Source organism: Grampus griseus, assembly GCF_964374135.1.
Source record: "Grampus griseus genome assembly, chromosome: 12".
NCBI classification, from domain to species: domain Eukaryota; kingdom Metazoa; phylum Chordata; class Mammalia; order Artiodactyla; family Delphinidae; genus Grampus; species Grampus griseus.
In genome coordinates, this window is record NC_139006.1 from 15,821,485 (window position 1) to 15,835,067 (window position 13,583).

A 13,583-nucleotide genomic window follows, 5' to 3' on the forward strand; every position below is an offset into this window, starting at 1 on the left:
GATTCCGTGTTAGGCTCTGCTGATATAATGGTAAATGAACTGTATATCCTAGTTAGTGGCTGAAGTGGGGGAAGAGACAATAAAAATAAATATTAGTTTGTAATTAAGTCCTGATTAATAAAATATGTCAGGGTATGTGATACGTGGGGTCACAAGAGGACCTCTTGAGTGGTGCCATCTGACCTGAATGATGAAGAGTCAGCTATTGAAAAGCGAATGCAAGTCAAAGGCCCCAAGGCAGGAAACTGCTGAGCATGTTCCAGAGACTGTAAAAAAAAGACTCAAGTGCCTGGGACTTAATGAAAGGAGCGGAAAAGGGGTACAGATTGAGATAGAAGGTGGAGTGGGGATTAGAGCAATCAGGATTTTGTAGCCAGGGGAAGAAATGAGATTTCTAAATTTAGTGGGAAGTTACTGGAGGATTTCAGGCAGGCGGATGACATGATTTATCCAAGGGTATATGAACCCATAGGCTGAGATCATTTATTCAGACACACACACAATAGAAAGAGGAGCTGTTTGTTTTTCCTCCTAGTTTCCTTTCTGTCCTATGATACTAAATGCCCTTATTTGAGCCCTGAAAAAGTTCTTGCCTGCTTCTTCAGTTATGAATTAACTCCACCCCAACATTCTCTTTTTCCTTTAACAAAAAGTGGGCACTTGGATATACCTCACTGCCATTTTTGACTTTCCCCAAAAGGTGGGCTCAGGTTTATACTTTTTCATGTTCCCTGTTTTTGAGATGCTGTCACTGCCTCAATGCAGACATGTGTTTCATAGTAACAAGTGGAGGCTAAGCAACCATGAGCCAAATGCTTATAAAAATTATTTGTGGGGTACCTATAGTAGTTTATGCTTGGGGAACAGAGTTTTGCAACCTCCGCTTCCATATGTCTTAGTAAAAGTGGGTCCCGGGTAATGTACTATTTTCTGTATGAGAAAAGCAGTTATTGGTAGTCTGTTACCCCGGTAGAGCAGAGTCCACACCACCTTAGATTAAAAAATAAATTCAAAGGAGAAAGCAGGTCATAGGCCAAAGTATAATTTGTAAAAGAAAACTGAATGGCTTCAGGTCCTTTTAACCAAAACACAGAAACTTTAATTGAATCAGAATTATATCTATCAAAAACCTGGGCAGTACACTCTTCTTTATAGCACCAGTTCCTTCTGAGGGGGAATTTCACAAGCCATCTGAGTAAATGTACCAGCTATACCAGACTGGTTACAGCGATGTTCCAAGCATAGTCACACCAGCATCAATATCTGGGCATACTCAGATTTCTGGTTTAGTGCCACTTTTCCTACCACTCCCTTATATCCCAGGAGGGTCTCACAGCCAGCAGGTAGCTTACCCCTCCCCACCCCACCAAACCCTTGAAAACCCTGGAGTGCCTCTTCATAGCTCCTGCTTCTCGGCCCCCTTCTTCTGGAAGGCAGTCAAAATGTTTAGGCTCTTCTGGAGCTCTTCCTTCTTCCCATCGCTCATCTTGTTCTTCTCAATCAGCTTGGTGATCCGGGTCATCTCTGAGGCTGGGAAGTCCTCACCTTGGTCTAAGATCTTTCCCATGATCTTAAGGTATTGCTCAGCCCACTTCTTCTCAGCCTCCTTCACACTTGCAAGGTTGTCCTGCCCCTGCTTCAAGAGGGCCTGGCGGGCCTCCATACCAGAGGCCCTGATGAACTCTCCAGCAAGGGTGTCATATGCAGGCAGGCAACCAGGCATACCTAGGTAAACCCCATGTCCCTTTAGCCAGCGCTGGATGGCTCCAACCTTAACTGCCCCACTATATAGGACTGGGTTCTCAAAGTCCCCATCCCGGAAGAGGTAGAAGACTGGGTAGTTCTCCTTGTCCAGCTTGTATTTCTCACTCAGCTCCATATTCAGCTTGTCACCATAATCTGTGAGTAGAAACCAGAAATGAGGAATAAAACATGAGGAAGGTATGGCAGGAGGTTGCTGTGAAGCCTATCTGAGCTGAGGGGAAGAAGAATCTCGGCTCTTTGAATTCCTCCTCTGCTACTTCCTAGCCATGTGGCATTAGTCAAACCCTTTAATCTCTCTGAACGTCATTTTCCTCATCTGAAAAAGGGGAATTCTGCATATTTATTATATGCCCACTATGTGCCAGGGGCTGCTCTAAGTGCTGGGGACTTAGTTGTGATTTAGAGTGATTAAGAGTATCAAGCTCGCTGACCTCAAAGAGCTCATACTCTTCAAAAAGTGAGAAGAGAGATAATAAACAAATGAACCAAAGTGATTAGTGCTATGACGAAAATAAAATGGTGATATGACACAGTGACTGGGTGAGAAGGCCCACTTCGGTCGGTCATGGAAGGCCTCCCTGTGAAGATGACATGAACTGAGGGACCTGAACATGTAGGAGACATATCAGACACAGCAACAGCAGACACGTCAATTTGTGGGAAGAGTGTCTCAGGCAGAAAGGACTGCAAGTGCAAAAGCTCTGAGGCAGGAATGAGCTGGGTATATTTAAGGATTACAAAGCATAGTCTGGCTGGAGCTTAGTGAATATGTGGTAGGTAACGAACTCAGTCCCTACCACTTGAGGGCTGTTGGGAGGACCCAATGAGGGGATATGTGCACTTAACCCGGCAGAGTTAAGTGTTTAATATGTGGTAGCTGTTAGTATTTGCTATGTCTTTCCCAAAAGGCAGCAGCAGCCCCAAGGGCTACAACTGGTTTCTTACACCTGGCCAAGAAGAAATGGCCAAGACCACCTATTACTGGGTAGTAGTAAAGGAAGTGTGGGGTTCCAATCCTAGTTCTGGCGCTTTATAATCTTGAGCAAGTTACTCTAAGCATCTGTTTCTTCATTTGGGGAGTCATAAAACTTTCTTCACAGAGTTGCCACAGGATGACATACATGTAAAACACTTAGCACAGTGGCCTGGCACATAATAAACATTTCAGAAATGTCAGCTATTGTTAATATTATTAAAGCCCCAAAGGAGTGGACTCACAGTTGAGTTAGACTTGATCAACTGCCCTGAAGAAGTGTGACAGCTACCTCTATCCAAGACCAGACTCAAGAGCTCACTAGGGAACTGTGGCATCTCAGCTGGGAGGAAGCAGAGAGGGAAGAACCTACTGCATTCCTCCTAAGAATACACACTTAGGAGGAGTTCTGAATGAGCCCCTTGCTACCCCATGGCCTGAGACAAATCATTTAAGCTCCTTGAGCTTCAGTTTTCCTCAAGTATAAAAAGGAGATAATGCATCTCGCTTCTCAGGCGAGGTTCAAGTGAAGATTAAAAATGCAATGTCTGTGTACATCTTTACAGACTGAAAAACCACTAAATGTTGGCAACTATGTATTAAAGTTGTCCCTATCATTGAGAGCTACCCTTGGTTTAGTGGCAGCTCTGGTGGATTTGAGCTAAAGCCCAAACCCAATAGTTTTGGTACAAAACAGCTGAAATGAAGATGGAAAAACTGACTATGCTGTCCCCCGGGAGGCAAGGCACCCCCTCTGACTACAGTCCCCTGCAAGGAGAGCTCCAAGCTCTCACAATAAGTTTGATGTCAGTGTGGGTGAAGGGTGAAGGACGGTGAATTCCCTCCCCTCAGGCACCTGCAAGGCTGAGCTGAGGTTCTGTGGTCACAGAATCTGCTCAAGCTAAGCTTACTGTGGGTACCAGACTCCTTGAGAGGACATGACCCCATTTATACTCCTCATGTGTGGCTCAGACAGAAAGGCACTGGGTATTCCCCCTATAAGTAGGGAAATAATTCCTAGTTTCCTCCCTCTCTGCCCTCCTCAGTCATCCCAGACTTATCCATACCTGAGATCCCCACCTCTGCCACCAAGAGATCATCGCTGGAAGCCGAGTTTTCAGCCAGACGCTTGAACTCATCCTGCTTCTCACCGTACGGGTACTGGGTGTCAAACTTCACCAAGACGAACTTGCTTTTGGGAATGACCTGAGGGCATACAGAGCTGAGCAAGTGGGGGTTCCCAAGGGCCTCTGGGGCTAATTCCCTTTCCCAAGTGACCCCTGTTTAAGAAACAGAGTGGAAAACAAGCCCACAAGGGAGACAAGCTCTCATATACTAACCTTCATTCATTCATTCACCCATTGATTCACTTAACAATTTGACGGTGTCTGCTACTGAGTACCCCATTAAGTAGTTGCTCACACTAATCAAACTGTCTGGAACAAACAATGCTATAGATGTACTAAGGCCTTCTCCTCCAGTGGCCCTTTTGGTAAGGCTAAGGAAACGCATCCTTAGCCACTTTACGTTGGCCCCTGTCGTGCCCATCATCCCAGGGGCCTTTCTCTGGCAATCAACCAGAAATCTGAGCCAAACCAAACAACCGTCTATAAAGGAGTTGGCACCACGGAGGATGCTCTGGCTAGGGAGTCCAGAGTTTGCACTCTGCAATTTCAGGGCTCATAGGAAGTTGCTGAGAGGCCAGGCTTCGGACAATGTCCCCTCCCTAAACTAGTTTCCTTGAAGTTAGATCTCTAAGACCTAAACTGCCAGGATCCAGACTTCTATTTCAATTATGGTAAAATTTACATCACAGGGATTTATTATATTAACTGTGTTGCACAACCATCACTAACGTCTAGTTCCAGAACATTTTCATCACCCGAAAAGGAACCACGTATCCATTAAGCAGTCATTCCCCAATCCTCCTTCCCCCAGCCCCCGGCAACCACTAATCTGCTTTCTGTCTGTATGGATTTGTCTATTCTGATGGACTCATACAATAAGTGACCTTTTGTGTCTAGTTTCTTTCACTTAGCATAATGTTTTCAAGATTCATTCATGTTGTAGCATGCATCAGTATTTCATTCCTTTTTATGGCCAAATATTCCATTGTATGGATATATCATACTTTGTTTACCCATTCACCAGTAGGTGGACATTTGGGTTGTTTCCACCTTTTGGTTATTTGTGAATAGTGCTGTTATAAACATTTGTGTACAAGTTTTTGTTTGAACACCTGTTTTCATCTCTTTTGGGAATATATCTAGGAGTGGAACTGCAGGGTCATATAGCAATTCTATATTTAACTTATTGAGGAATTCTAAAACTTCATTTTGATGGTTTCACCCAATGCATAGATTTTCAGTTGCTCTACTCTTTTTTTTTTTTTGCAGTACGCGGGCCTCTCACTGTCGTGGTTTCTCCCGATGCGGAGCACAGGCTCCGGACGCGCAGGCTCAGCGACCATGGCTCACGGGCCCAGCCGCTCTGCAGCATGTGGGATATTCCCGGACCAGGGCATGAACCCGTGTCCCCTGCATCGGCAGGCAGACTCTCAACCACTGCGCCACCAGGGAAGCCCCTAATGCATAGATTTTATCTAATAAGCTGCCTCTGGTTGGTAGTACTGCCTCCCCTCCTCCTACAACTTTTAATTTTTCTAATCAAAGTCATCACTACGGGTTAATTTTTCATCACAGGCAATCCCTGCCATAATTAAGTCAAGCTGACATCAGTCCAGTTTTTGTTAGTCCTTGTTTCTTACTGTGGGTTGCTGTCCATTTCGTTTTAGGTTTTAAAAAATATTTAACAGTACCAGAGGACACAAGGGAAGAGGGAGAAGGGACCAGAACAGGTAATCCTTAAGTGGTCACTGACCCCAAAAATTCTGAGTTCTGGAGTCTAAGAGCAGGGAAGACTTAAAAATATAAATCAGATCACATCCCTCTGGCCCATTTGGCCTTATTTCAGTTCAACGCACCAAACATTCCCACTCAGGGCCTTTTCATTTGCTGTCTCTGCTGGCTAGAGTGCCCTTTCCCTGGTTCTTTCCATGGTTGTCAAAGCTCAGTTCAAATGTCATCTCCTAACGGAGAGGCCTCCCCCACTCATACCATCTAATTCTGCTTCATTTCCATCATACTCTAGCAGGCTACTGCCCTCGACTTTCTTCACTGCATTAATCACTCTCTGAAATCCTTATCTGCTTATTGTCGGTCCTCTCCACTAAAATATAATTTATGAGAATAAGGACCGTCTCTGACCTGTTTTCTGCTGTATTATCCCTAGTGCCCAACAGTGCCCTGACATGTGGCAGATGCTCTGAAAATATCTGATAAATGAACAAAACCAGGGCAGGCTTTGATAGCAGATGCTACATGTCCAGGAAAATTTTATAAAAGAACACATGAAAACCTAACTTCAAGGGGCCTACATTTATATTATGAAATAATATTAATAATCATACAGTGGTGTAACACTGAAATAGAATTGAGAGGCCTTCATCTTTTATTTTCACCATTCTTAGCCATCAGCAGAATGGTTTTGAATGGCAAACATTTGCACAGCTAATTTTTTCTTGTTCTTTTACTCAACCTGTACCTCTTAACTGCTTTAGAAATCTCTCTCGGGACTTTCCTGGTGATCCAGTGGTTAAGACTCCGTGCTTCCAATGTAGCGGGCACGGGTTCGATCCCTGGTCAGGGAACTAAGATCCCACATGTGGCACAGCGCGGCCAAAAAAAAGAGAAAGAAATAGAAGTCTCTCCTTTCTTCATCCTTGAGGAATCAGCTCCACCATAAACTACATTTAGTTGACTTGCTTCTTCAATGTATAGATGAATTCATTATTCATTCATTCATTCAATAAAAAGGTAGTGAGGACCTAACATGTGCCAGGCACTGTTCTAATTGAACACAGCAGTAAAGAAAACAGACAGGGTTTCTCATTTTTAGTGATGGTAAAGGGCAAGAAACAAAAAAGGACACTGGAAATCTCTGAAAGGCAAAGCACGGAACAAGTCTCCTGGATATGGTAACCCTAGGAAGCTCCCCTTTTGTTCAATAGTGAAGGAAGAGAGTGAGATTTAGGAAGGGACTGGAGAAAACATTTGTTCATTCATTCGACAAATTATTATTGAGCATCTTCTATGTAACAGGTAACCTCCTAGGTTGTGCAGATGATCAGTGAACAAGATACACAAGGTAGTTCTTCACAAGCATATAATATCCTAGCGTGGGACACAATACACTAGACAAGAAAAAAAAAATCAGTGATGCGTGCTCTACAGAGAAATCAAACAGGGTAATGTGACTGGCACTTTAGACTGGGGGAGGGGGAAATCTGAGAAGGTAACATTTAACCCAAGCCTGAACAACGAGGAGCAACCAGCCTTTCAAAGATTGGGCAAAGAATGTTCTAGTCACAAAGAACTGCCAGTACAAAGGGCCTAAGGCAGTACTGAGCTAGGAACAGCCAAAGGACAGAGGGCACGGCATATGTGGTTGGAGCAGAGGGCACAAAGAGGAGAATGATTAGGAGATGAGAGGAGAGGGAAGCAAGGGTCAGATCATGTAGGACTTAGGCTACTGGACTGAGAGGCTCCAGAGTGAAAACAGGGAGGCTAGTGAGGAGGCTACATAACCATAGGCTAGACTAGGGTGGTAGCTGTAAAGATGGAAGCACACCAATTGATTAGGAAATACTACTACTGTTACAGTGCAGTTTCCCTCTAAGTCACATGTGGTCTGTGATGTTACCCCATATCCATGTTGGGTGGTAGGGGTGTCACTTTGCCAGGAAAGCCCCCTAAAGCAAAGGGTGCTGTGGGGTGTGTGCCTGACAACCAGCAAAGTTTTAAATTCTTGAAACTTTGCATTCAATGAGCCACAGGTGCCAACTCCACAAGGAACCCTTTTGAAAATACGAAGAGTAGTTAAACCACTTGAGATAGATTTAGAGATTTAGAGCTCCACTTCTTGGTTTCACTTCTTGGTTCACTTCCCAGCAGTGGGTACAAATTAAGAAAATAAATTAATAAATCTCAACACTTAGCTTGCCCATCTCATAGGCGAAGTTAAAAAGGTGCCAGTGGGTGTAAAATTAAGGGATTGGGACTGCATTCAGCCTTCAATATTTCCAACGTCCATTTACCGAGGCCAAAACCCCAATTCTGTAAATATGAAGGCGGGGGTAGAGGCGAATCCTTCCTTCCATGTCTCGACCCGATTTGATTTGTCACCAGGCCCAAGACACTCACTGTAGGGTGGTTGAACCGAAGCTTATTCTTAACCCTAGCACTTTTTAAGGAGACGCAGAGTATCTGGACAGTGGCTGCAATCCAAGCCAAGCCAAAGGGAGAGGGGCGCTGAAACGCAGGCTAACGAGCCGCGTTTCCAACCTTGCCCCACCACAGACGGGTGGCGTCCGCCTAGTACCGCCCTCCGAGTCTCCTACTTGGGATTTGAGGATTGGATCTCGCGCGGCACCGCCCTCTTCCCATATGCGACGGGAAGAGGCACCCGGCTCCCTCGGCTGCACCTCTGCAGTTCTCTTGCAAAAGAGGAAGCAAGTGCAAATACTGCAAAGGTGCGCGAGGACCCTGGAACACGTATGCTCCATGGTCATGATACGGCCTCGGCCCAGATTCCACCAGTCCTACAGGACGGTGGGAAGTCACGGGATTGTCGCTACAGACCACCTCCTGCCAGCTCTCTGTCCCCTGTGTCCCCCACGGGTGCGCGCTCCCCTGGGCAGTCTGGCTGCACCTGTGCGCGATGTCCCCCGCCCCGTTACCTTGTAGAAAGTGATTGTATCCAGGGGAAGGGCGCCCTTGGTGTGCAGGCCGCTGCCTCCTTGCGGAGCAGAGAGGAGCAGGAGGAACAGGAGAAGGGGAAACAATTGGGAGAGAGAAGCGGCGCGGGGAACGGCGGCAGCCATAACGCCGGATTCTGGCAGTAAGGGATAGGAAGGCTGTAGTGGAGCAAGCGCGGAGCCGGGAGTCACGTGGCTAGGAAGGCGGGCACGGGTGCGCTCACGTGTACAGCCAGGCCGGCGTGGTGAGAGGGAGGAGCCACGTGAGGGGCGGGGAAATGGAGCTGCCGCGCGTGCGCACTCGGCGAAGCCCCAGCAGGCCTAGGGAGAGCGGGCCTGGCCGCGTGGCAGTGTGGGAGTTGGACGGCAGTGCCGGGGAGGCTGGGGGAGGGGAGGAAGAAGAGGAGGAAGGAGAGACTGCCGCGCACGCGCACTCAGCGAGGCTTGCTACCAGCCTGCTGTTTTCCCGTCCTTCTCCGCGTGAGCCGCGGCGTGAAGCGCGTGCTTGGCGTCCTTGCAGCTCTTCGATGGCTATCCTCTTTTTCGAAGATGACGAGGCCAGCCGTCATTTCTTCCTGCCTTTGGTCTGTCAGGCAGTCGGTTGAGACCTGTTGCTACCTTCGGTTAGTCTGTCAGTCTGACTGTGCTACTACCCCTCAGTCATACTCCTCTCCCTCCCTTAGCCACGACCCGAGGTGGTAAGTGAGACTCAGCTATTCGTCAGTATGGCAGTCAGGGCCACTCCTGCCGCTTCCCAGTCCGATATGAGACCTACTCTGTGGTGAGTGCCTCACCAGGGAGGCTCCAGGCTCCTATAAAAACAGGCTTCCCTGAAAGCTGAGTACCCGTCGAGCTGTGTCCTGGGCTCTCTGAAGGTTTTTTTTTTTTTTGCAGTACGCGGGCCTCTCACCGCTGCGGCCTCTCCCGCCGCGGAGCACAGGCTCCGGACGCGCAGGCCCAGCGGCCATGGCTCACGGGCCCAGCCGCCCCGCGGCATGTGGGGTCCGGGGGGCACGAACCCGCATCCCCTGCATCGAAAGGCAGACTCCCAACCACTGCGCCGCCAGGGAAGCCCTGAAGATATATTTTTTTTAAATCCTAGTAATTCTCTTCAACAGGTGTTTGTTCAGGATAGTTTACACCAGATCCTGGTTTTTGCCTGCGGTAATACAGAGTCAAGAGGAAAGAGATAGCAGTGTACTGAACAAACTCAGTGGTGGAAGGAGACGTGGGAAGAGCAATATAACCATTATAGTGTAATCGGTAGAAAATAAGACTATATTACAGTCTCGTGAAAGCACAAATGGAGATTCAGTCAGCCCTGCTCAGGAATGTCAGGGAAAGTTATAGACGGGAGATGACTTTTGAACTGGATCTTGAGAGAAGAGGAGGTGTTTGCAGGGCAAACACCAAAGGATATTTCTAGCAAGGGGGAAAGCATGATGAATCTGTAAAGGTAAATGGGCACGTTGTAAAGGGTCTTATCAAGCTAAAGGGTTTGGAGCCACCAGAGGCTGTAGCTAGGAGAGTGACGTTAGATTTGCTGTCACTCGGGAATAAAGGGGATGCATTGGAATGGAGAAAGCTGAGGTCAGGGAGGTTCACTGCAATAGTCTTGGTGGGAGAGATTAAGGTCCTGTAATAGAACCTAATAGAAAGATGAAAAGGTGAGGTTGGAATTGAGAAACTTTTATAGGGTAAAATTCACAAGACTTGAACAAATGGATATGCTTGTAAGAGAATAAATTATATAATGCATTATAAGGGGCTTAGCACCAAGTTAACCATTGCATGTGTCCAATAAATGTGTGTGTAGGTATGTATGTATGTATAAAGTAGTCATCAAAGATAATCGCCAATCTTGGGCAGCCAGTTTAGATAGAAATTTTGAGAGAGTCCAGTGTGTGTGTGTGTTGGGAAGGTTCAGAAAAATTTATTTTGAGTTTGCCCTAATAAATTATTAAAGAAAATGCACCACATAGACAAATGAATAGAAGTTAGAAGAAGGGATAATTACTGTGAGCTAAGGTGGTTAAAGAAAGCTTCATGTAGGAGGTGGAAACGGAGAACATTTTAGGTGGAGAACAAGTGAAAAAAGAGCAGAAGTGGAAATGAGCATGATGTTTTGGGGAATGACCGACTTGCTTGAGGGAGTTCTCAAAACAGTAGATAGTAAGACAGTTTTAAGCCCAGGTAGGGGAGAATCTTGAAAATCAAATTAGGAAATTGCTATTTTGTCCTGTAGTCAATAAGGAGCTAGTATCCACTTCTGAGTATATAAATGCATTGAGTACATCTACAGTAGTTACTATGATTGATCAGGAGTGACTTTTTAGTCATGATTAGTTTAGAAGTAGGTTTTGAGAAAAGTGCAAGAGGTGGATTGGTTGGAGAGGGAAGGGAAATATTGGTACTTTTGTTATGAATTGCAAAAGTGCAGTAATTATCTTAATGCTGCCTTTTAATAGTGCCCTGGTCCCAGTCAGTTACCTCATGGTATAATTAGATTCTTGGCTTCAGGACCTTGACAACAACAATCTACACAAATAAGCCAAGTAAAACTCTCCATATTTAGGAAGTCATAAAATCCCACACTTGACTCTGTTGTGGAAAATCAAAAGGCTCACCTGGGTGAGGTAGGAAGGAGGAGATGACAAGGTATGTTACTTGAGTGTGCATATGACTCAATGTAGCAGCTGGAGTAAGGGAGAAGGAAAATGGCATGGTCTGCTAAGACAACTAATACATAAATTCTCCCATCTTTTTTTCTAACATCATCAAGCTGGTGAGCCCCCAGTCGCACTGACATCTTTTATTTCTCATATACACAAGGCATGTTCCTGCCTCAGAGCCTTTGTGCTGGCTTTCTCCCTCTAGAACACTTTTCTTCAAGATATTCATATGGCCGGCTCCTTCATTTCCTTCAAGTCTTTGACCCAATGTCAGCTTCCTAAGATCTACCCTGACCATACTTAAAAAAAAATTGCTCCTCCCTGATACCTTCCTGCTTTCCATCTCCCTTCTCTGTTATTATTTTCTCCATAGCACTCTTCAGCTTAACATACTGTATAATTTGCTTATTTTCTTTTTTAAAATTAATTAATTAATTAATTTGGCTGCATTGGGTCTTAGTTGTGGCACACGGGATCTTTCGTGGCGGTACGTGGGTTCTTCGTTGCGGCGTGCGGGCTTCTGTCTAGTTGTGGGCTGTGGGCTCCAGGGCATGCGGGTCAGTAGTTTTGGCGCATGGGCTCTCTAGTTGTGGTGCACGGGCTCCAGAGCGCATGGGCTTAGTTGTCCCACGGCATGTGGGATCTTAGTTCCCCGACCAGGGATTGAACCTGCGTCCCCTGCGTTGGAAGGCGGATTCTTAACCACTGGACCACTTAAGGAAGTCCCTGCTTATTTTTCTAAGTATCTGTTTCCCGTGAGGGATGGGTTTGTTTTTGTTTTTATTTTTGTTTTGTCTTTTTGGTTCACTGTTATATCCCCAGCACCTAGAACAGTGTCTGGCACATGGTAGATGCTCAGTACATTCTTGTGCTGTGAATAAATGAATCAAGTCAATGAAAGAGGAACTATTCCATAGCTGTCTCTCAAAATTCCACTGGTCCTTGCTGCATTCCCTTCTTAGATCACATATTGTACTTTGGAGCTATCCCATCCCTTAGAGCTAATTGCTTTTCCCCTGCAAGGTTTTGGTGATATTAACACTAGTTTTTTTTGACATAGATGTCTTAATGAACACTTAAAGCAGATTTCACATTAAAAAATTGTTATAGAAGGAAAATTTACTCCACAGTATGATTTTCTTCACGCCCATCCTCCTTTAAGAAGCTTTCAATATTTTTTAATAGCAGGATTATTCACATCATACCAATTAAAAATATATTTTATTTATTTATTTGGCTGTATTGGGTCTCAGTTGCGGCACGTGGGGTCTTTTGTTGCAGCATGCGGGCTCTTCATCGCCGCCTGTGGGCTTCTCTCTAGTTCCGGCGTGTGGGCTTCAGAGCGCTCAGGCTCTCTGGTTGTGGCGTGCGGGCTCTAGAGCACGCGGGCTCAGTAGTTGCGGTGAGCGGGCTTAGTTGCCCCATGGCATGTGGGATCTTAGTTCCCCAAGCACAGATCGAACTTGTGTCCCCTGCATTGGAAGGCAGATTCTTAACCACTGGACCACCAGGGAAGTCCCAAGAAGCTTTCAATGTTTAATAACTATTTACTGAACATCTTTTACACACCACATACACTTCTGGAGGCAAGGGTTACACTGGTGAACAAAATAGATGTGCTCCCTGCAGTCCTAGAGGAGAGACCAACATTAAATAAGTATACAAATAAATATATAATTACAAATTGTGATGATTTCTAAGAAAGAAAAGTTGAGGGCTTATGAAAGAATATGATAGGGGGAATAAATTTGCATTGAGGTGCATGGAAAACCTCTACAAACAATTATATTTGAGCTGATATAAGACCTAAAGCATGAATGGGATTCAGCTCTCAAGGAACTTACCCTTGATTGATGAAACAAACATTAAATAATTATATAAATAAATTTAAATTACACATTACTATGTTAGGAAGCATTTTAGGAAAAAAACCTAGTATGTGCAAAGGTTCTAGAATGAGAAAGAGGGAATTCCCTGGCGGTCCAGTGGTTAGGACTCTGTGGTTCCACTGCTGGGGGCCTGGATTCGATCTGTAGTGGGGGAACTAAGATCCCCCAAGCTGCATGGTGTGACCAATAAAATAATACAGAATGAAAAAGAGCTTGAAATACTTGAGGAACAAAAAGAATTCCATTCTGGAATCTGTCTTTTTGTAATAAAAACATCAGCAAAGAAGGAGATTATATATGCGGGGATGTAGGGATGTTTACCACAGAATTGTTTGCAGAACGAAAAATAAATAAAGGAAATTAAAAACAAAACCTGAAAAAAGCCTACATGTCCATCACGAGAGGAATTGTTGGATAAATTTTCTTATGTGGAATACTATACAGCTATCAAAATTGATTAGAACTATTTA

At 45.2% G+C, this 13,583-nt stretch overlaps 1 protein-coding gene across 1 annotated transcript; it reads right to left on the reverse strand.

Annotated features, from left to right (window-relative positions):
* Positions 1-1,076: 1,076 nt before the first annotated feature.
* ERP29 (endoplasmic reticulum protein 29) lies at positions 1,077-8,730 on the reverse strand. Its single transcript, XM_082667193.1, has 3 exons — positions 8,535-8,730; positions 3,805-3,943; positions 1,077-1,899 (listed from the first exon to the last, which is right to left on the reverse strand). The coding sequence occupies exons 1-3, from the start codon at positions 8,676-8,678 to the stop codon at positions 1,397-1,399; spliced, it is 786 nt and encodes a 261-aa protein (XP_082523319.1). The 5' UTR covers positions 8,679-8,730; the 3' UTR covers positions 1,077-1,396.
* Between the last annotated feature and the right edge of the window lie 4,853 nt (positions 8,731-13,583).